This window comes from Micromys minutus, assembly GCF_963924665.1.
Source record: "Micromys minutus genome assembly, chromosome: 3".
Classification (NCBI taxonomy): domain Eukaryota; kingdom Metazoa; phylum Chordata; class Mammalia; order Rodentia; family Muridae; genus Micromys; species Micromys minutus.
In genome coordinates, this window is record NC_137972.1 from 44,912,046 (window position 1) to 44,935,830 (window position 23,785).

General features: G+C 43.5%; 2 protein-coding genes across 2 annotated transcripts in view; both read right to left on the bottom strand.

Moving 5' to 3' along the window:
• PPP4R2 (protein phosphatase 4 regulatory subunit 2) overlaps positions 1-14,371 on the bottom strand; it is a 34,344-nt gene extending 19,973 nt beyond the window's left edge. Inside the window, exons 1-2 of the mRNA XM_080915045.1 lie at positions 14,131-14,371; positions 13,207-13,288 (exon numbers count right to left, since the gene is read on the bottom strand). Of these exons, the coding sequence (XP_080771171.1) occupies positions 13,207-13,288; positions 14,131-14,164 (116 nt within the window). The 5' untranslated portion in view covers positions 14,165-14,371. The remainder of the gene's footprint in view (positions 1-13,206; positions 13,289-14,130) is intronic.
• On the bottom strand, positions 4,244-4,889 carry LOC308419296 (large ribosomal subunit protein uL13-like). The gene has a single exon (XM_080914976.1). It carries the CDS (start codon positions 4,877-4,879, stop codon positions 4,268-4,270), a length of 612 nt encoding a protein of 203 aa, XP_080771102.1. The 5' UTR covers positions 4,880-4,889; the 3' UTR covers positions 4,244-4,267.
• Positions 14,372-23,785: the final 9,414 nt, after the last annotated feature.

The following is a 23,785-nucleotide window of genomic DNA, read 5'->3' on the forward strand; positions in this document are numbered from 1 at the left end:
AAATGCATTTATAAGCCAGTCAGGGCCATTGAAATCATGTTTCAAAAACAGAACAACAGAAAGCTGGGTATGGTGGTATGCAATGATCAGGAAACAGACACAAGGCCTCCAAAAGACAATAGCCTGCTCTACATGAGACCCTGTCTGAAAATAAATATATACACAAACCATTCTCTACTACCTCTGGCTGCCACTTATTCAAAAGCATCACTATTCTTTAGCCTGAATTCAAGCTGTGTCTTTACTGAGCTGCAAGCTCAGTGTACAGCTTGTGTACACTGTGCCTGACTGAGGGCTGGGTTCAGTTAAAAGCGCCAATGAAGGAGGAAAATAACCAATAATAAACAGCACCCACATCTCCTTTACCAGTTCAGCATAACCATTCACAGTACATTCCTTTGATAATGCAGTCTAACAACATTACCTCTCTGTTTCAAACATAGGTGTCACTAAGAGTAAAAACAAAAGGTCTTTAAAGACCAGAGGTTTGCAATAATGTCATGGTCATTCCACTCCAGCCCCTACCTAGTTTTCGAAAATTCTGCACACTTCTACTAGAGTTTAAGTACAGGAGAACATCAAAACAAAGCATTCCCTAAAGTAGGCACCTCTATATTACCTTGTGACTAGAGAACAAGTGGAAGGGTCCAGATAGCCCTTGAAGCTCACACTCTAAACCAAAATGGCGCGGCAAATCACACACGACTAAGGAAGCCATCAAGTTGTCATAAGCAAGAACATGAAAAAGGTTTTCCAGAGGGACCTTAGAATGCCTTTGAAGTTGGGCACCCAGAAAGGATGAATATACAGTCACTGTGATCAGGGAACAAGAAAACAGAAGGCCACAAATTAAACAGGTACGTGCAAGCAGACTCCTAAACTTTAAAGTCTAAATTCATGAAGATTTTCAATATGATATCTAAAGAGAGCAAATGAAACTGTAATTCAGGAAGCCAATTATTTTTTAAAGCCTGAGCTTTTAAAAATCCAAAAAAAAAAAAAAAACAAGAAAAGTGTATTGGGAATGGTCCCAGATGGAAATCCCCAAACTGTCTGATAATCTTACTTCCCCTATTGCAAGTCTCAGTTCCTCAAACTTAACACACCATAGTAGGAATTTTCTTTTATTCCTAAGTGTGCTAGATTCCCAAGGATAAAGGCATGGATTCTCTTTCTTGCACAAAATCCTTAAGCAACACTTCTAGTCTTTCTACATTAAAACTTCAATGTCTTGCCCCCTTTTTCTCTTTCCTTTCTCCCCCACCCCCATCTCCGTTGTCCTCTTCCATGTGGAAAAAAAATTCAATGTCTTTACTAAAATTTCTGATCCCCACAGCAACCTTGCATTGTATGGTTTATTTTTAATCACTGTAGTCTCCCACCTCCTTGTATAACTAGTAAAAACTGATTTCCTCTCAGGAATGCAACCTAATTTACTTACTGAAACATACACTGTAAGTAACTCTGTTAGATCATCAGATACCTTGATGCTAAAAAGTATGCAGGAAGTTCAAGAAAAAAAGAAAAGAAAACAAACAAACAAACAAAAAAAAAGTCATGCTCAATCCTTACACACCAAGAAAATGTTGACTAATTCCGGGTTACACCCTGTTTTACATGTACTTTTTGCTCATTGTAAATAGTAAGACCTTAATGCGGAGTATCAAACCTTAAAAAAAAAAAAGCCAAGCACTGACACAATTGTATTTGTATACATTTATGCAAAAATGTTTAAAATTTTTTTCTTTTATCTTTGTTTTTTAAAATAAAGTTTAAAAAAAAAGTATGCAGGAGAAAGTCATTACCTTTCTTAAAGGGCTTAGTGACTCACAGATTTATTCCCAGTGCTTGGAAGAGGAAGATGGATCTATGAGTTCTGACCAGCATAGTCTACATGTGGGAGTGGGGGGGGGGGAGGGTGACTCTTCTTCTTAGGGGAAAGATCCTTGTTATGAAAACATTAAGTATACACCACCAACTCCAAGACTTCTACAGACTGGGGTACTGAATGTATCTGATCCTCAAGGCAGAAGCTGTTCTTCCCACTGACACAAAGTTGCAATTATAACCCTTACTAGTGGACTTTACTTAGACATCTACTGAGCACCCTGTACTGCTGGCTACAGTGTATACACAGGAGTTGGCTTCCCAATTCATTTGTGCTCATTACTTTTCTGGAAAGACACCAGGATCCTCCCGACACCCCCACCACCAGCAGCTGTTTCTATTTAATTTTGGTGGGATGATGCCTACCAGGTGCCTCAAAAAAGTAGATTATGCCAAATGGATCAATTGCTCTGCCTCCAAAATGTAAAACAAAAAGGAAACTGAAAGAGAAACCAGTGGAAGCACAATCAGCAGCCCAAGGAACAGCTCTACCAACTACAATGGATTTATCCTCCTACCCCAAAGCCTGACTCTTTGCTAACTCAACATCCTTCCAAAAAAAATTTGGACTACAAAAATTCTTTCTCCTCTTGTTCCCTTTTGGACTTAAGTCAATCAAAATAAATTATGCAAAAAGCATCTCACATGTACAGGCTGTTGAATACCTAAGTAACCACACATTATACTCAACAAATCCAAGCCCCTTCTCATAGTTCTTTTTAAAGACAGATGAAAGAACAGCTAAACAGTTTCCACAACTCAACATACACTTGCAAGAAAGTCATCTTCAACAATGCACCCACACCCCAATTTAATCAGTAAACCTGAGGTTCAGTCACTGCACAATTTTGTGACAAGTATTAACACAATTATGAGATCTTACAATATTCACAATTTGAAGCCCTTAAACTTCAGTGCAATGACTTGTGGAGATGGTGCCTTTCACAGGTAATTTATGATTAGCTAAGAACATCTGCATGGGACCTTCATGATTAGGGCCTAGAGACATGAGAAGCTGACATTTTTCTGTAAGTTGTGATAAAATGTGACAAGGCAGACAGCAAAGTTTCACCACCACAGGACACCCTCATCTTAGATTTCCTAAACTAAGAAACTGAAAGAAAAGACCTGATCACTAAGCCATGCAGCCTCTGTTGTTACATCAGCTCAAGTTAAAATAAGTAAGTCTACATTTTAAAAGACCAATGATACAAAAGCATGATCCCAGCTTGGTGTGGTAGTCCCTTATGATCACAGCATTGGAAAGACAGCAACAAGGGTAACATAACAAGTTCTAGGCCAGCCTTGCATAAACCTAACAGGTGCAAGGACTGCTGGGACTACAAAATGAGGCTCATCCCAAATAAACACATATATTAATAAAGCAAAACAAGCCTATTATTCCAGTATTTAGAAACTAAAGACATACTGTGGGTGCAAATAAGGACAAAGAGTCCAAGGTCTTCCTAGGCTACAAAAGATCATGTCCAATAAAATTTTAAAAATACTAAGCATTATAGTGCATGCATTTAAACTCAGTAATACCATGCTATTCAGGACTAGATACCCTGACTCCAAAACAAAACACTAAAACCACACACACACACACACACACACACACACACACACACACACACACACACACACCCCGAGATGTTAATGATCAGACATCCAAAGGAGACTAGCTTGGCATGCGTGAGACATGTCTTTAACAAAACATTCATAATACAAAATAGATCACAGTAAAGCAAGGTTTTAATGAGATCACTGCATTCTTTTACAATCTAAGGTCTAAAAAATGGCTAAAATGATTAAAGAATAAACAGATTCTGGACATATAGAAATTGAAAATAAACAAGGTACACTTATCTCCAAATATTTATACATCAGACAGTCAAGGTTCAGATATTTTCTATTGTTTTCTAAAGTTAAAATATTGTGCTGGATCTGGAGAAAAAACTAGGCATTGTGATGGGTAAGTATGTAACCCCAGTTTTGGATAGGTGAAGACAAGATTCCTAGGACCTGTGGTCAGCAACCTAACCTAACTAATGAGCATTACCATCATTAGTGAGTCCAGTAAGAGGACTTATCTCAAAAGCCAAGGAGTCCAAGTGTGGTAGCTCTCTGTGAATTAAGACAGCCTGGTCTACACAGTGAGTTCCAGATCTACTTACCTTCTCATCTATCTACCCACTCACCTACCTACCTACCTATTGATCAGGTAAGGATTATATAAGATATATGTGGATGACCATTGAAAACCAACACCTACATCAACCCCCCCCCCCCACTTCTCAGCATTACTATGCACATGAGTTTTATTCACTGTAATTTCTTTTTTTTTTTTTTTTTGAGGCACAAACAGTCTTTATTGGGTTCACACCAGTAGTCCATTGGTCTTGAGGACCTCTGTGAACTTGCAGATTTTCTTCTCCACATTCTTTTCTGCCTGTTTCCATAGCCTCAAGAGCTGCTTCTTCTTCCGATAGTGGATCTTGGCCTTTTCCTTCCGTTTCTCCTCTAGAGTGGCAGTCACGGCCTGGTACTTCCACCCGACCTCATGAGCCAGACGACCCAGGTAAGCAAACTTTCTGGTGGGCTTCAGCCGTACAACCTTGAGGGCAGCAGGTACCACCATGCGCTTTTTCTTGTCACAGGGTGGAGGGATCCCATCCAACACCTTAAGGCGTTCCAGGGCAGCATGGCCTCTCTTGGTCTTGTGGGGCAGCATGCCTCGCACAGTGCGCCAAAAAATGCGGCTCGGAGCTCGGAAGTGGTAGGGGTCTCGAGAGGGGTTGGTGTTCATCCGCTTTCGGAGGAAGGCTAGATATTTCAACTTGTTTCTGTAGAAATTTCCAGATATGTTGATACCTTCACATCGTACAACCACCACCTTCCGACCCAGCAGTACCTGCTTGGCCACAATGGCCGCCAGGCGGCCCAGAAGATGGCCTCGGCCATCCAGTATTAGAACCTGCCCCTCCGCCATCTTCGGCAGCCGCCTGGGAAAAGCTCACTGTAATTTCTTTTAAAGCTTTTTCTTCTGTTGGCCTAGCTGTGTGCCACACTAGAGAACAAGTTAAGCTCTGCCACTCACAGAACCATGAGTAAAAACAAACTATCAACACTTATGAATCATGAAAGTTTCTATGAAGAAATACAACCATGAAAAATTTTGCACATAAAATATTCAGTCATACACTACATAGCTTTGGTTTGGTCTCAACAGAATACAATGAAAATAAAAAATTCCCATTGCCTAGTGTGATAGCACAGCCATGCCATCAAAATAATGTACTGCAACACACAATGGTCTGGTGTAGTTTAGAATAGTAATGCATATACAGTTGTTATGGTGCATAGTTCTTGGTAAGAACATGCAACTCACTGGCCTACACACATTTTATTGCTAGAGAATGTCTCTAGCTAAAGCTAGTCTAGCTAAAGTTGACTAATAACAGCAAACTGCATGGTGCCACTGCAGACTCAGACACCAAGAGGACCTACTGACTGACTTCCACTACCTATGTTTTAAGTACAATCTCTGATGTTTGCAAATAGTATCAACTAACTCCCAACAAGGTTCTCAGAAAGTATCTTCAAGTGATATTAAACTGTTTGTCAAGATGAAGTTATCCTATAGTGAAAAATCTAAAATGGGTAACGGTGGCACATGCCTTTAATCACAGCACTCAGGAGGCAGAAGTAGACAGATCTCTTTGGGTTTAAGTCCAGCCTAGTAGTCTATAGAGTACCAAAACAGCCAAGGCTACAGAGAGAGACCTTGTCTCAGGGAGAAAAAAGAAAACCCTAAAATATTGTCAACATACATTTTTTAAGTTATAAGAAAGATGCATTTATTTTATCAGTATGAGTGTTTTGTCTGCATGTATATACATGTACCATTAGCATGCAATGGAGATTGTAAGATGTCAGCTCCCCTGGAACTAGTTACACAGATGGTTTTTGAGGTATGAGTGCTAGGAAGAGAACACAAGACCTCTGCAAGAAAAATGATCTTGACCACTGAACCATCTCTCCAGAACCATCAACAATGTTTTTAAAGTTGCCTCACTTGGGCTGTGCCAATGATTTTAATCATATCCTAGAGTGTGTGGGAAAGTAAGACCATAGACCTCAGAAAATAAAAGAAAGCCAAGCAACAAGCAAATTATGAACTTACCAAATGAACAGGAGCAAAGACCAGAAAATACCAAAATCAAAGACAACAGCACTGTGAACTATCTTGAAGTTATCAAGGTACCTTCTCACTGAATCTGTAAGTACCTTCAAATGTAGTCCAAGCACGGTGACACAAACCTCTAATCCTAACATTACAGAGGTGGAAGCAGGAAGATCAATCTGGAGTTCAAAGCCATCCTTGGTTATATATAAAGTTCAAAGCCAGTTTGAGCTACAAGATACTGACTCTAAAAAGAAAAATGTTCAAATTTCACCCACATTAAGATTGTCCTATCAGAAATACTGCTGTAAAACCCCTGAAAAGTGTGACAAGTCTCCATGACCAGAACTGGCAGGAGCTACAGAATGCAGTAAATCTCAGAAATAACTACAAGTCACTGTGCAAAGATCCCTAAAATACAACCATAATTTAAAGAATAAAATAAAATCTATAAATGACAGTTCTTTTAGCATGAAAAACTTAAGAGATAATTTGATAATGGTTGATAAGAAGCCACCTTATCTGCTCTTTTTATAGACATAAGAACAGAACAAAATCTATACCAGTGCCAGTGAAACCTCTCATATCCCTCAAATCTCAAATACTTCCATAATTTATGCCTTCTTCACATAATAAAAAAAGCTAGGTTTCTGTATCACAAACTAAAATAGGACATATGGGTCTAATCATCAATGTCATACCAAATTTATGTCTTTGCAAAAACCGTATTTACATAAAAATGTTCAGGCTTTGAAGTTACTAGAAATGTCAAAATATAGTATTAAGAACACATGCATCACCTATTTTGCCAAACAGTATTCAAGCATCACCACACAACCTTCCAATACCTACCCAAACACCTCTCCCATCCACAGGCCTCAGGCTATATGTACTGGGAGAAGGAAGGAGCTGTGCAGGTATATGAAGTAAGTTTAGGTAAACAATGACAACCTCAAATAATGATGAAAATGAATTCTCATGGTGGTTTTAAGATTGCTGCGGTAGAGAGGGATAATGTTGTTCAAGTGAGCAAACACAGCACAACCACTGCATCAAAGAATCAGTTTTGATAGGACCTGATATTGACCATGCCCAAGGATAAATGCAGTGCTCATCATCTGCACATAATAAGACTGTAAGCCTAACCCCATTTCAAACACAATACATACATCACAGAAAACAGTCACAAAGACTAAGGCTGGGTATATACAGGAAATATTTGATGTCTTATACAAAATGTGTTAACAAAATCTGTCTTTCTTGAAGTTTGGTGGCAGACAGTTAACAACCCAAAGCAGAAGTTCCCATATGAGCCAGGCATATATATGCTCACCTGCAATTTTAGTACTGAGGAGACTAAACCAGAAAGGTCACAAGTCAAAGGGCAGCCTGGGCTACAAAGCAAAGTTTCACCTAATGGAGAAAGAAAAATGCCAGGCAGACATGGTGGCACATACCTTTTAATCCCAGCCACTTGAAGTCAGAGGCAGGATCTCTGAGTTCAACGCCAGCCTGCTCAATATAGTTACTTCCAAGCCAGCCAGAGCTACACAGTGAGACCTTGAATGCATAGAAACCTCATACTGAAATCCATTATGCATTAATACATGCTAATAAGAAAATCTTAAAGGGGCAGAGATAGGGTGATAGTTGAGGGTAAGAATGCTTGAGGGAACTAAGTTTGAATCTTCAGCATCGCATAAAAAGCAAGGTAGAACTTTGCATGCATGTAACCCCAGAGTCATAGGGTGGAGACAGGTGAATCCTGAGCTCCAACCAAACCAGCTTAACCAAAAAAGTGAGTTTCTACCTTTCTAACCACCACCTGTGTGTGCACAGCCCAAAGCTCATACACACAATGACACAAAAACAGTCCGTACATTAGTGTTTATAGATATAAACACTGAAGTTAACTTATAATCTACCACTTATACAACAGAGCAAGTTTCAAATGCTACACCCTTAAAATTAAAGGGAAAATTAACAGAAGTTAGACCTGAGGAAGGAAAACAAACAAAACCTTTAATTAATATACAGGGGTTTTTTTTCCATAAAAAAGAAACAAAACAAAACTGGGGCTAATAAGATGGAACACAATCTGATGAACTGAGTTTGATTCTGGAGTCACATGGTAAAGGTATTATGATTAATTCTTGCAAGGTGTCCTCTGACTTCCACACTTAAAAGTGTGATTTAAAAAAAAAAAAAAAGAAACTGAAGACTGAAAAAAAAACCAATATGCTTCACCATTACATGATTAATAATAAGTTAAAAAATTTCAGTACTACAAAGTATTTCCCACCTTAAAATTATAAAAGACCCACCAGCCTCATACTATAATACGGTATATATTCATAGTGACTAGTAACTACTTTTAAGTTACCTAAAATTATTCCCTTCCTGAAGTATCAAATATATAAACATAAAAAGAGCCAGACAGGCCTACCAGCTGGAGCCAATCTACACTATAAAGCAAGTTCCAGGGCTAACCTGGACAATAGCTAGACTACCTCCAATTCCATCACAGTCTTATTTATTTTTAGCACCAAGTAGTGGTCTAAGGTGTTGCATATTATTTCCATACTGTTTGAGGTACTAGCCTAATTTTAACTGGCTGCTGTGTAACAGTTCCCTCCATGATCAAAACAGTCCATCCTGCAAACTCTTTAAGCAGAGAGGTAAACAAAGCAAGAACTCCCTGAAGCTGACCAGACTCACTAGTCTGCTTCCTGACTGAGTAAGCAAGCAAGAAAGCTGAGAGTAGTGAGTCCCTCTGAGGGGAAGAGAAGCTGAGCTTCAAAGACTCTAAGAAGAGACCAGCTACATGGAAAAAGTTTAGAGCACCTGAAATATAAGGAAAATACACTCTACAACCTGTTGTGCTGCATGCAGGCTGTACAATGTACTCCAGGTTTTTTGTGAGCTGTCACTCATCCTGGGGTGGGCCTTGGTAATAATAATGTAGCTATCTTTGAGTCATTCTGTTCCTAAGTAACCCCAATAAAATTCACTAGTTCACCAAGCGGGATTTTGGTGGTATCCGTACTTTGGTCTGTTGTGGGCTCCCTATCTGGTGAGTATATTGTTGCACATGAAGTGTTTTCAATGTCTGGTTGTTCCACTGGTCTAGCAAAGATTTAAGTTTTCCTTTAAAAAAAAAAAAAAAGGAGGAAAAAATAAAAAGAAACCAAAAAGAATGACACTGTTGGCTTTGTTCATCTCTCAAAACCCCGTCAGACAGACTAGACAACAAAATAAAAAGCCCGACAAACCCCAAAAGGGTGAAGAAAAGCTGACAAATTATGCACCTCTGGGACTTACCTGTTCAAAAGGAAACAATGGTTCAGAGGTCAAGGCCCTGAACTAAGAATCATACCTCCACCACACACACACACACACACACACACACACACACACACACACAGGAACACACACACAGGAACACAGGGTCCAACAGGTATCGCCAGAGCCATGGCTGCCTGAGTTGAGAGCAGCAGTTACAAATGAAATACCCTTGGCCACACCACCAATGAGTTAAGAGAAGATCTGAAGGGACCACTTGTGCTCACTGAGCTCCTAAATGTGGTATTAACAAAGCTCATAAACCAACCCCACAGGAGACAAGTATGGCTACATAGTGAGACCCTGTCTCAAAACAGGTAGAGGGGAAAACACTCTAAGTGGGTACATTTTGTTAAAAAATAACTTTCCTGGGGCTAAAGAGATGCTTCAGCAGTTAAGGTCACCTGAATTCATTTCCAAATGCCCACAAGCAACTCAAAACCCCCTGAAACGCCACACATTCACTTCTGATCCTGGCAGGCCCTGCATTCACACAGTACACAGACATATGTGCTGGGAAAACACCCATACAAATTAAAAATAAGCCTTAAAGCCTGGCAGAAGTGGCACATGTCTTTAATCCCAGCACTCGGCAAACAGAGGCAGAAGGATCTCTGAGTTTGAGGTCAGTCTGGTCTAGAATGTTTCACGTGTAGTGTAGTCCACGATAGCTAAGACTACAGTGAACCCATCTTGAAAAACCAAAAAAATAAATTAAATAAACCTTAAAATTTTTAACTTAACATTCTTGTTTCGTGGAAGTAACACTGGCATTATTTCCACCTTTTCTCCTGCAAAATAGATCCCCGTAGCAATTGTGAGATATACTGATCCAATCATTCAACCTCCAGACCCAGGGAATTTGTTGTGGACAAAGTTCCTAAAGAAAACACACAGTATTGGATAGCTAGGCCGTATAGAGCCTGCCTGGCACACTAAGGATATGAATATCATCTCCAGAACCAGTTAAATAAAGTAATTGCTATCAAGTTTTGCACTTGTGACTCAGTGGCTGAGTGCTGGGCTAGCATGTATGCAGGACCCAGGTCCCCATCTCCCCAGGAAAATAGTGAAAAACAAGCAAGCAAAGGCTACACCTAGTTTGGGGGGGGGGAAATTACTGTTCAAATTCTACTAAATGTAATAAAGAATATAAAGGAACAATCATTTTAATACAAACATCTAAATATACAATATCCAAACAATGTAGTGAGTAGAGAATTCAATTCCTAAATCAGAGCAGATCAACTATAGGTACTGTACTTAACAAAAGTTAAGACAATTTAATTTGTATAGTCCTGACTGATAAGATACCCCTCTCCTATCCCCAAGACAGGATTTCTCTGCATTGCCTGGCTGTTCTGGAACTCACTCTGTAAACCAGGCTGGCCTTGAACTCAAGAGATCCGCCAGCCTCTGCCTTCCAAATGCAGGGAATAAAGGTGTGAGTCACCACAGCCAAGCTAAGATAACCTTTTGTAAAACAAATAAAAAAACACTTTCAGGAAATGAAATGCTTTTTTTGTGATGACACAGAAATACCTCAGTCAACAGCTCAAGAGGAAGAAAGGCAATATGAGCAAGGGATTCATTTAGGGACTACTTTTGAAAAATTGTACCTAATCATCTTTAGGCTTTTCTATGTAAGTAAAACTAGTGACTTGCATTCATTTTGGGGCGTTTGCTTGCATGTACAGATGAGTACAGTGGTTATGTGGTGCCCTTGGAGGGCAGAAGAGGTCATTAGAATCCCTGGAACTGGAGTTCCAAAGACCTACAAGTGGGGGCCAATAATCAAACCTGGGTCCTTTAAAAGAGCAGCCAGATCTTAACCACTGAGCCATTTCTCCAGCCTAATAAACGCTTTCTCTTTTTCACTAGAGGTTTCCCCTCTCTCCACCCAAGACAGGGTCTCACTATGTGTAGCCTTGGCTGTCATAAATTTTGTAGACCATGCTGTACTGGCAAAAATCCACCTGTCTATGCCTTTAAATCTTCTACTGGGATAAAAGGTGTTCACCACCACGTCCTGTAAGGATTCCATTCTTAAAACTGACATGCACAGAGATATTAAGTGAAGTAAATGAATCACAGTCACATTAGGTTGACAGATATATTTTAACAGACCACTGAAAAGGTTCTGCTTGTATAACTACTAAATTATGCACTATACCAGATATTTTTTCTTCCTAAAATGCAGCTAGTTATTAGAAAGCTAAACTATAACCATAAATAAATCTTGTAAGAAATGAATACTCGGTAATAAAGACAGATCTAGCATGTTGGGACATGCATGTAATCCCAGCACTACAGAGATGAAAAAGCAGTTCAAAGCCAGTATGGGTACCTTAAAGAGACAGTCACTCAAAAAAAATTTTTTTTCAAGACAAGGTTTCTCTGTACAGCCCTGGCTTTCCCAGTACTCACTCTGTAGACCAAGCTAGCCTCGAACTCACAAGAGATCTGCCTGCCTCTGCCTCTTGAGTGGTGGGATTAAAAGCTTCAAGATAAATCTATAAGGGGGCTGAGAATGTAGTTCAGTGTTAGGGCTCTAGCCTAGGAAGAGGCACTAGGTTCCAGCTCCAGTGAGCCAGTAATAATACTAAGATGTTGAAGACACCGATGAGGTAAGCTAAGGTGACTTGCATGTAGCCCCAGCATTTGGTGGCTGAGTAACTAACTAGAGTGTGAAGTCGGTCTTAGCTACCTAATGAGTTCCAAACCATCTGAGCTAGATGGAGATTCCATCTCAAAAGATAAAACAGTCTGGCTTGGCTAACTAAGACTTTAATTAAGAAGGCAGGGCAATAAGGATCACTGAGTTCAAATCCAGCCTGGTCTACATAGTTGTTGGTCCAGGCTAGACAGGGCTACAGGCTGACTGAAAATTGATGACAGAGAAGCTATATAATCGCTGCTGAGTGTTATACTCAAACTAAGCAGCTCATCAACACTGGAACCAAAATAATCTTTCCTCTTCCTGCTCCACACCCTACACTACTCAGAGCAGTGTACAAAGATGGGTTTATCTTCCAGAGTAACTGAGCCAAACTGTGAAAGCAACTTTTTCCATAAGCTATAGAATAAACCAGATTCTACCTTTTGAAAAACCACAGTATAAGTTCAGACTGACACTTGGAAAAGAGCCTAGTAAGACGCTGGGCATACATAAGTTACTAACCTAGGAAGTCAGGACAGTGACAACTTCACCGTCTGGAATGTGTCAGGTAATCACCTCAAGTCCTCAGGGCAATAAATGTTAGACTTCAAACTACAAGGATCAGTAAAACAACAAAAGACTGAGGAAGCAACAGCAAAAAGAAGTATTCAACAAATCCCTGAAACAACATCAAAGTCACACAAAGAAACATTTAGTTGGTTCTTTCCAACTAAAACTAGTAGGTTCTTTGTGCCAAAGCACAGAAATCTAGACAACTCTGGTAAATTCTTAACAATTGTTATACAATCCCCAGAAAGAATTCTCACCTTTACTGTGATTTTTAAGGCATCTCCAATTTTTTTTATTACACTCATTATTTGATTTGTGTATAGGAGTCTGGAGGGCAACTTTTGGGAATCAGTTCTCTCCTACTGTGTGGGACTCCCAGATCCAAAGTCCTCAGACCTGGCAGCGAGCACCTTAACCTGTTGGGCTATCTCACCCATCCCCAAAGGTCTCTCATTTTGACAGAACTATCACATGAGTGTTCTGAAATCCCCCCCACCCTCCATGCCTGAACAACTCTGAATGACAGGTAGACTGTGGCCATGAACCCACTTTCTCTACTTACATCGTTTCTCCAGTTTTGGCTACGTGACAGAGAAACTGATCCAGTACAGGACAAACTTCCTTTTTCCCTCTCTTCTCAAAATCTAGATAAGAGAAAGAAAAAAAAGGGTTATCACCATGTCCTCGCCAAGAAAACTTTATTCAAACTCTTTCTCCACCTGTGGAGACAAGAAAATCAGCCTCAGCCAGGCGTCCCTGGGACACGCCTTTAGTCCCAGTAACTGGGAGGCAGAAGCAGGCGGATCTCTTGAGTTCAAGGCCAGCCTGGTCTACAGAGCAAGTTCCAGGACAGCCAAGATTACACAGAAAAACCGTCTCCAAAAAAAAAAAAAAAAGTAAGAAAATAAGCCTCTCACTCAAATACCCACATACACGCACCCTTTCCCACCAGCAGTGAGAACTCTCCTAAAGGGGGCACTCCACCTCACAGACCATCCTTTCAGTGCTCCCCAAGAGTGGCGCAGGGGTGCCCCGGCATCCGACCGAAGCCCCGACCGCCGCAGCGTGTTATCTGAATGAATCCAGCTCCAAGTCACTCAACTAAGCCGCCATCCTCCAAATGCTCCTGCATGTCCAAGATGTGTGTGTGCATGCGTGCGTGTGTGTGTGTGTGTGTGTGTGTGTGTGTGCGTGTGTGTGTGTGTGTGTAGAGGGGGGGTCCTCAGAACGCACGGACCCCGCGGTTCCAAGTTTGGAAAGCAGTGTTCTCGAGCCTGTTGCTTGCCAAGCCTCTGCCCCAGCATGGTGAGGACGAGCCTCCCCAGGCCCGGAGGCCGCCGCCGCCGCCAAACGACGAGGCCGCGCCGGTGCCAGGCGCTCCCCTCCCCCCACGCCCGCAGCCCACACAAAGCCCGGCGCCGGCGACGGCCAGGAGGCGCGGGCGGCCTCCGCCCGAGCGCGCGGCCCGCAGCGCGGCGACCCCCACCTTTCAGCGCCTCCTGCAGCCTCTCGACGTCCATGGCGCCGCGGAGTCCCTCGCCGCCGGCGCCTCCCTCGGCCGCCGTCCCGGGGGCCGCGGCGCCCGCCCCCGCCCCCCGGACGCCCGCCCCCGCCCTCGCACACACTCCGCACACGCCGGCGATCGGGGAGGGGGGTCCCGAAGGGAGCCGGGGGGAAGCGAGAGACGGAGCGAGACGGACAGAGCGAGAACCTCCCCGAGCCGCTACCACCAGCCCTCCAACATGGCGCCCGGCACGTCAGCGCGCGCACGCTCTCCACAGCTGTCGTCCTCGCGCCCGCTGCGCGCGCGCGCACACCCACACACGCCCAGGAGCGCTCCCGGCCCGCCCAGTGCGCGTGCGCTGCGGAGGCGCGAGGGACTGAGGCGCGAGTTCGGAGCCCGAGGCTGTCATTGGGCGCTGCAGACGCCACTGAGTAGAAAGAGTGTAACTGATGGGTCCACATAACTTCTCCGCGCGTCCGTTTCCCCATCTGTACACTGAAGGCGTTTTATATATATATATATATATATATATATATATATATATATATATATATATATGAGACAGGGTGTATCACAGCGTGCATGTAGAGGTCATAGGATAACTTTGGGGAGTTGGTTCTCTCATTCCCACTTGTAAATTCCATGAATGAAGACACAGACCCCTCAGGCTTCCTGGTAAACTCCTTTACCTGTTTACCTGCCGAGGCACCTTCCTGGCCGCTTTGCATTTTCAAAACAAAACAGACCTGGACTCTGCTTTGATATTTGGTGAGAAATGATGGGTGCAGCTGAATAACCAAGAGACTGAAAATCTAGAATCAGATGGAGTCTTCTCTCCTCTCCCTTGTTTGAGGGTTAGTGACCTAAAGTCAAGAAATTCCCAAGGCCTCACTATGTCTGTGAGCACTCCAGAGCCCTACATAGGTTAGGTGAGGCTTGACCACTGGGCTACATCCCCAGCCCTTGAAACCTTACTTTTCTCCCTGGTGAACTGGGGAGAGGATCCTTAAAGAGAGTTTAAGGTGAGAGCATTTGCTGTCAGGCTGGGACTTGAGTTTACTCCCTTGGCTCCACATGGGTGGAAGGAGAAAACTGACCCTCACAAGTTGTCCCCTGATCCTTACACACACCCACTCCCCACCCACCTCCAATGTGAAAACAAAACTTTTTGAGCAGACATAATGAAAGAATGCGATAGTGGATACGAGGCACTTTTATTATGGCTATTAGTTCTTACAAGAAGGCAAGAACCTTGGCTCTTCAGCCAAGACAAATGGATATCAAGTATATTCTAGAACTCCATGACAAATGGAAACAAAGTATGTCAAGACAGTTCTAGAACTCAGAACATCTGGCTTTAAACCAACATGGAATGTTTAATGTTTTTTTTTTTAAAGATTTGTTTATTTTATGTATGAGTACATTGTCACTGTATTCAGACAGACCAGAAGAGGGCTTTACATCAGATTTTATTACAGATGGTTGTAAGCCACCATGTGGTTGCTGGGAATTGAACTCAAGACCTCCATTTTAACACACTTACTCTGGCACACACAAAGTAATTTTTAAAAACATAAAGAAAAAAGGAAAAGCTATTGCTTATTCCACCTTCTCTTCCCAAGGCCCACATACCATGTCGTCAACAAAGAAGGAATGAAGCCTGTTGCCAGACGTAACTGAAATGCTAAGAATCCGGACACGGCCATTACAAAGTTGACTTTAAAAAGATGTTTCCGACTCTAACCCTGGGCTGTAGATGCAAAATCCTCCCACACTCAAAATACCTCTGTCAGATTTTGCTGCCAACCAGTCATCTATGTCTTTAGGCCACTACTGATGAGGGTGAGTGTTCAGAAGTCACAGGGAGATTTCAGGGAGGACAATGTCATGAAACCACTGATGGCTGCCATGTGCCAGGGTCCCTCCAGCTCTGAATGGAACCACAAACTCCACAACAGAGTTTACTATCTCCTCCCTGATATCCAAGCCACCACAGGGCCCAGGTTCTCACATCAGAGCAATGTGCCAAGCAATACATCTCACCAGCCCTCCTTCCTCCTCTCTTCCCCCTTTTTTGCTTCCTTCTCTCTCTACTCTCCTCTACTTCTCTCTCTCCCCCTTCTTTTTCTCTCTCCTCTTCTTCCCTTTCTTCTCTTCAGTCTCTTCCCCTCCTCTTCCCTCCATCCTATGTCCTCCTTTTCCCTCCCACTTCTCCCTGCTTTCTCTCTTCACCCTCTCCCCTTTCCCCCTTCTCTCCCTCCCCCTTCTCCCTCTTTTTCTCTCCCTTCTCCCCTCTCTTACCTGTCCTGTTCTCACCTCCCCCCCCCCAACACCTACTTCTTAGACAAAGCTGCTTTCTGTAGGCCAGGCAGGTGGAGAACTCGCCGTGTAGCCCATTCTGAGCTCTAACGCACCACCCTCCTGCCCGAGTCTCCTGAGTGCTAAGATTCTAGGCACTGACCACCATGCCCGGCCACCAGGGCCAGCCTTCTCTCCAGCCTTCTCATTTAAAGGTCCCTGCTTTTAGGGTTTTCTGTTTGAAAGCTCTTCCCCTGCAGAACACTGTGGGACCTTCCTCACACATTTCTGGTGTCAGGCTAAACTCCACTTCCTCGGAGAAACTTCCTGTTCCCTCAGGCAGGGGCTGCTGCGTACCCTTCTCTTCTGTCTTGTACCTTATCTGTTTGTTACTTGGAGGTCAGGCTTGCAAAGAGCGTAGAGGCAAGACAAGCCCGAGGACTGGCTTTTTGGGTTGTTTCCTACTTCCTCCTAGAATTCTTAACTGGGCAGCTTCCTGCTAATCTTATTTTTAATCCCAAAGATGGGAGGAGAAAGACCACCTACCCAAATCATCATGGCCAAATTAATTAAAGCAAGTAATTAATTAAAGCAAGCTTTTTTATTCGTGTAATTGGGCTGCCTCCCGCTAAAGCGGGGGTTTGAGAGGTCAACATTGGATATGAGGAAGACAAAATTTAAAAGCTTTAAAAGCTCAGGGGTGTGGGGGGGGCATTCCAAATGGGGGAGTTGGCAGGGAAAATACAGGAGCAGAATATAAGAGCACACAGTCTTAGCGACCTCCTGAAACAAAGGCATAATTGCAAGTGGTCATAACAACAGCAACAAGGTAGCCATAGCAATCCTTTGAAGCAAAGGGAAGGTTTGCAAGATGCTTATTAGCTTTTTGAAACAGAGACATGATTGCCATTCCTGGAACAGGCAGTGCAGAACCATGTGTAGCTAGGGTTACAGGGGGCACAGCCCAGTCCTTGAGAAACAGAGCTTTAATCATAAACAGGAGTGAACCTTGTTTGTCTTTACTATGAAATGGCTTTTAAGCCTAAGATGGAAGCAGGCTGGTTCTTCACTTAATTCCCGGGGAGGAAAACAGGATCAAGATGTGGCCGCCAGCCCCAGAACTCCTCATAATGATTCCCGCCCATGTATGATCTCTCCCTACACTGAACCAGAGAATTCAGTGTGCACAGGGGAGGGACCAGCTAGATCACAGAAGACCCTGGGGTTTCTGCCTTGGGGGCAGAAGTCAGCTGTCATTCGGGACAACACTGGCTAGCCCAGGGGAAGGAGCCTGAAGGAGAAAGGCAGAGAACTTAGGTTGGGGGCTTGCTCAGTGACAGTGACAACTGCAGGGACAGTTGATACTAGGACTGCAGTTAAGGTGAGTTCACCTAGAACAGCCCATCTGAACAACTCCCCAGTGACTGATAAAAGGACCCATAGAAGATGACAATGGTTACAATAGTCCACTCCTGAAACCTCAGGATTTCTTATATGTAATAGAAAACCAATGCAAACAAAATTTAAACGCTGACAACAAAAAAAAAAGTTTTTAGAATTTTTTTATTTTTTATTTTTTGGGCAGGATTTCATTGTGTAGTGACCTGCCAGAACTGACCGACCTGAAACTCACTTTATAGATCATGCTGGCATCAAATTCACGGAGATCCACCTAGCTCTGCATCCTGAGTGCGGGGATTAAAGGTTAACTTCACACTGCCAGTCCCACGCTCCCAGGGAAGAAGTCACGGGGATCAGCAGGGCCAGCAGCGAGGAGTTTGGGACTAAGGGCAGCAATGTACAACAGCTGGTGTGTACCAGCACCTCAGTTTTCTCCTCACCGTGACCAAATGTCTGACAGAAAGAAAAAAAAAACCTTCAGGAAGAGATATTTATCTAACTCACGGTTTCGGAGGGCTCAGTCCATCCTAGTGGGGAACTCAGGTAGAACTACCTAGTGTTTGGTGCAGTAGCTTGTGTTAGACATTGTTCACATCACAGCAGACAGAACAGGGCACAAAACAGCAGCTAGGAATAAGTCTCAAAGGCCAGCACTTATAACTACTTCCTCCGACCCACCCACCCACCTGACCCATCCCTGCCCCCATTTTCATTTTCTAAAGATTTCAGTGTCCCTAAGCATTGCCACTTGCTAGGGACCAAGCATTATAAACTGAGCCAGTGGGGGACATTTCAGATTTAAACCAAAACAGGAAAGGGCCTTAAACCATTATAAACAGCAATTGTCAGACTGTAGCCCCCTCACTCCCCCCCCTGCATGTCATGCGCATGCGCACTGAGGGATGGTCCTGAGCACAGAGTGGGTGGCAGAAGCCGGAGACAGGAAGAAAGGGTAGAAAGAAAACAGCCAGGGTGACTTCAGAGACCGTGTGGGAGGATCTTTTTATAAGTTCGTGGGGAATTACTGGAGTCTTGCTGTTATTCCGAGCTGAGTCTGTAGAAAAAGACAAGAGATTTAGGAAAGGTATAAAAAAAAAAAAAAAACAACGTCCAGTTTCTACAGGTTGGAGACCAGACCTGGGTTAAAATATCGCTGTATTACTGCTTAGCAAAAGAGGCCACGAACAGAAAGTGGTTGACCATACAAAATGGAAGACCGTATTTATAAAGCATTCCTCTGCAAGGGGGCTAATACTCAGAATATATACCAAACTGACAAAATTCAGTAACAGCAAATCAGTTTAAAATGAGCATTGCATGGGGATGGAGAGATGGTTCAGTTGATAGCACCCACGAGACAGTTCACAACTGCCTGTAACACCTTCCTCTTGCCTCTCTGAGTACCTGCAGGTATGTGATACATGTACACACAATCATGCATAAACATACAAACATTTAAAATAAGACCTAAATGTACATTTGTGTGTGTGTGTATGTATTCATGTTTTTGTTTTCGGGCTCACATGTATGCACATGCACTTGGAGTTCATATCATGTAAGACAATCTAAAGAATCCTCTTTCATGACACGCCATTCTATCTGCTGGGTCACAGGAGATGTCAACATGTACTTCACAATGAGATATCCATAGATAATGACATTACGGTGTATATTTTACAAAGCTAGAAAAAGCTGAGCAAGGTGGCATATCCCTGTAACCCCAGCACCTGAGAGGCAGAGGCAAGAGGATCTCTGTGAGTTCAAGGCTAACCTGAACTATATGTAGTAAGAGCTCCAGGGCAACTAGGACTTTGTAGAGACCCTGTTTCACACAAACAAAAAATAAAGCTAGGGAAAAAAAAGACTTTTTTCATAAATGATAAATGTCTGTGGAGGTTGATCTTTACCTTGATTTAAATAACACACAAAAGCCAAGCCAGATGACTTACTCTTTTGATTCTAGCACTTGGTAAGTAAAGGTAGATAGGTCTCTGAGTTCAAGGCCAGCCTGGTCTACATAGTGAGTTCCTAGACAGCCAGATCTAAATAAAGAGACCCTGTCTCAAAAAACAAAATTAATATAAATAAATAAAATAAAATCACATGATACCTAGATGATTCCCATAAATTCTTGCAATTTTTATATACTCATCTATCAGTTAAACTAAATTTAAATTCAATGTACTATATAAAGCCTGGGAAGTTCTGTGATTCCCTTTTATGCCTTTTGAGTCCTTACTTGTACATCACAAAGCACAGAGCTGAAGAAGACAAAATAGACCATTTATAACATTCTAAACAATATGGCAGTTACTTCCCAAGCCCGCTGGGTTTCATGCCATCCCCCCAGACTCTCAAAAGCTAGCAGGTTCTTAGTGAAATATAGGGATCTTGGGTCTGCCCTTAAAGAACCGGGACTGTTTTCTGTGGTGTCATGACAAACGCTGGCGAGGACAGAGCCGGGCAGGCTAGATAAGTGTGTCTTCATTCAGCCTGACCTCCACTGTGGAAGTGGGCTTCCAGAAATCTGGGAAAATAAAACAGGAGACTGTTAGGAGAGTGGAGTGTTCTGAGATTGGGACCCCTGCTCCACCTGCCAGCTATCCATTGCCCCCAGCCCTGACCCTCTCCTTCCTCTTTGCCTCTTCATCTTTCTCTCTGAATCTCCCTCCACTGCTTAGGAGTCCACACCTTCATTCTAATTAGCTTGTTAAGGACAGCTGAACAGTATGGTTCAGTGACAGGCAAAGTATCTGGTAGGCTGACGCAGGCCAAGTGTTCATACCACAATAGCTAGGAACCAAGGTCTTGTATAAATCTGGCTGTTGCTGGTTGCTAAGTCCAGGTAATGGAAGTTCTTGGAGAAGGGTCGGGTAGGGGGATGTAGAATTTGGTCCGACTTTGAGCACGTCTGTAAGCATGTTTCTACATGGGAGAAGCATCTGAGTCAGAAGCCAGATGAGAATAGCTGACCTCCCTTAATGTGAGCAAAGGGCTCCATATAACAGAAGCCTTACTCTTCCCCAAAATGATCTTAATTGTCTTCTGTCTGATTGGCTCCGCCTGGACCTGGTTTGTCAGGTTGGCCTGTAGATCAGCCTGAACCATAGGAGCTGTTCCGACAACTTATAGTAATTCTCAACCTTTCTCCTCCTTCTCCATCTCCCCGTCTCACTTTCCCCAGTGCTGTCTGTGCATCTGTACACATCACACTATGAGGCATAGAGTGTGGATGTCTAATCCTAGTACTGGGGAGGTAGACAGAAAGATCTTTAGGACTCACTGACTCAGTGGGTTCCAGGCTCAGTAAGAAATCTTGTACCAAAAAACCAGTGTCTCTCTGTCCCATTTACACTATTTCTGTTTTTTTGGAAGACCTCACCCACACACATCTAAATATAAAGATACACATACACTATCAGTAATTGAGTGTAATAACACTGAATTTTCTTCTGGTTTACATAAAGGTCTGAAATCTGACATCTGGGTTTAATTCCCTGCTTCCCACTTCCTGATTGTGTGAACCCAGGTAAATCATTAATGTCTAAAATGCCAGTTTCTTCAGCTGTGACCCGAAGCCACCAGAGGTGACTTAACCAGTTAAGCCGGTGGCTTGCCTCAGTGACGACAACCCGATGTTCTCGTTTAGGCTGGCTGACAAAAAAAATCTGTGAATTTGCTACTCCTGCCTTTGAAGTAATTTCAAATGCAGAGTCACAGCACTAAAACAAGAGCACTTTCTGTGAGCTGCTTGAGACTAAGGGGCTGCAGGTAGCCACAGGCTCCTGCCACAAGGACAGCCATGTTCCTATCCATTCCATCTAGAAATGAGCACCTCCATCTGACATAGAGCCCTTTGTAAGGATGGACACAGCAAAGCATCACCGAGGGGTCCCTGGCAGGAACACCAGGAGGAAATGCTGTATTCTTTTTCCACCCCATTGCACGGCATACCATCAAGGGTGGCCCATCACTAAATATAGTTACTTTAATCTTGTCACGGTGAGTGTCAGGTTTCTCCTATGTGCATTCCTTCCCTACCCCCTGTAACTGTACTTGTTCTCTGCAAACTGCACTGATGTTTTACTACTAACTCAGTTGCTTAAACTAATGGGAATGTGTCCTTCTGCAGCTCTGGAGAAGGAGGACTGGAGCCAAGGTGCAGGGGAGCTGACTGAAGGCTCTCCAGTCAGTTCTTCCTCTGCTGCCAAATGTTCTCTGTCTCTGTCATCTTTCTCTTAGTGTCTGTGTGTGTCTCTATATGTCCCTCTGTGTCTCTGTGTCTCTATGTGTCCCTCTGTGTCTCTATGTGTCCCTCTGTCTGTCAGTCTCTCTCATCTCATCTCATCTCATGTAGCCCAAGCTGGCCTCAAACTCCTGTACCCGAGGATGACCTTGAACTTGGAATCATCCTGACTCCACCTCCAAAGAGTGTTGAAATGGCAGTTGTGGGAGCAACTGGATCATACAGTGCTGGGAACCTAACCTAGGGCTTCATGAAAGCAAGCAGTTCACCAACTGGGCCCTCGCCAATCTTTTGATTATTTTGGACAGTCTTATGTAGCCTAAGCTAGCCTCAGACTTTATATGTAGCCGAGGATAACCTTAAATCTTTGATCCTTCTGTCTTCACTCCCTCACAGGTATCCCGGCCTTGTTTGGCAAACCTTGTTTGGTAATCAAATGATTTTTTTGTGTGTATAAGAGTGGCCTACAAATGCCACTAAGCACCTTGATGATCAGAGCATCACCTGCAGGTATCTTTCCACAACATGAGCCCTAGAGGGATTAATCTCTGGTTGTAAAGTTTGGCAACAAGTGCCTTTTCCCACTGAGTAATCTCTCCAGTCCCACCCTTAGCTTTAAAAGAACTCTAATTGGGGGCTGGGATACGGGTTAGTTACTAAAACTAAAGGGTTGTGGTCAGGGAGGTGGGAAGAGGGCTGTTGGGTGTGAAAGAAAGGAGAAGGAGGTGTTGATAGGCCTGTGGGGCCTCAATAAAGAATTCAATTCTCAACTCTCCAGGGATGTAAACTAAAATGGTTGTTTGGGTTTTAGGTTAGTTGCATGTGTATTGTGAATGAGTGTCTGCACTCATGCATGCTTGCATGCATGGGCAGAGGCCAGAGCATGGTGTGAACTACCTTCCTTTGTCCTGCACTCATGCATGCTTGCATGCATGGGCAGAGGCCAGAGCATAGCGTGAACTACCTTCCTTTGTCCTGCAGTCATGCATGCTTGCATGCATGGGCAGAGGCCAGAGCATAGCGTGAACTACCTTCCTTTGTCCTGCAGTCATGCATGCTTGCATGCATGGGCAGAAGCCAAAGCATGGTGTGAACTACCTTCCTTTGTCCTGCACATGCTTGCATGCATGGGCAGAGGCCAGAGCATAGCGTGAACTACCTTCCTTTGTCCTGCAGTCATGCATGCTTGCATGCATGGGCAGAGGCCAGAGCATAGCGTGAACTACCTTCCTTTGTCCTGCACATGCTTGCATGCATGGGCAGAGGCCAGAGCATAGCGTGAACTACCTTCCTTTGTCCTGCAGTCATGCATGCTTGCATGCATGGGCAGAAGCCAGAGCATGGTGTGAACTACCTTCCTTTGTCCTGCACATGCTTGCATGCATGGGCAGAGGCCAGAGCATGGTGTGAACTACCTTCCTTTGTCCTGCACATGCTTGCATGCATGGGCAGAACCCAGAGCATGGTGTGAACTACCTTCCTTTGTCCTGCACATGCTTGCATGCATGGGCAGAGGCCAGAGCATAGCGTGAACTACCTTCCTTTGTCCTGCACATGCTTGCATGCATGGGCAGAGGCCAGAGCATAGCGTGAACTACCTTCCTTTGTCCTGCACATGCTTGCATGCATGGGCAGAACCCAGAGCATGGTGTGAACTACCTTCCTTTGTCCTGCAGTCATGCATGCTTGCAT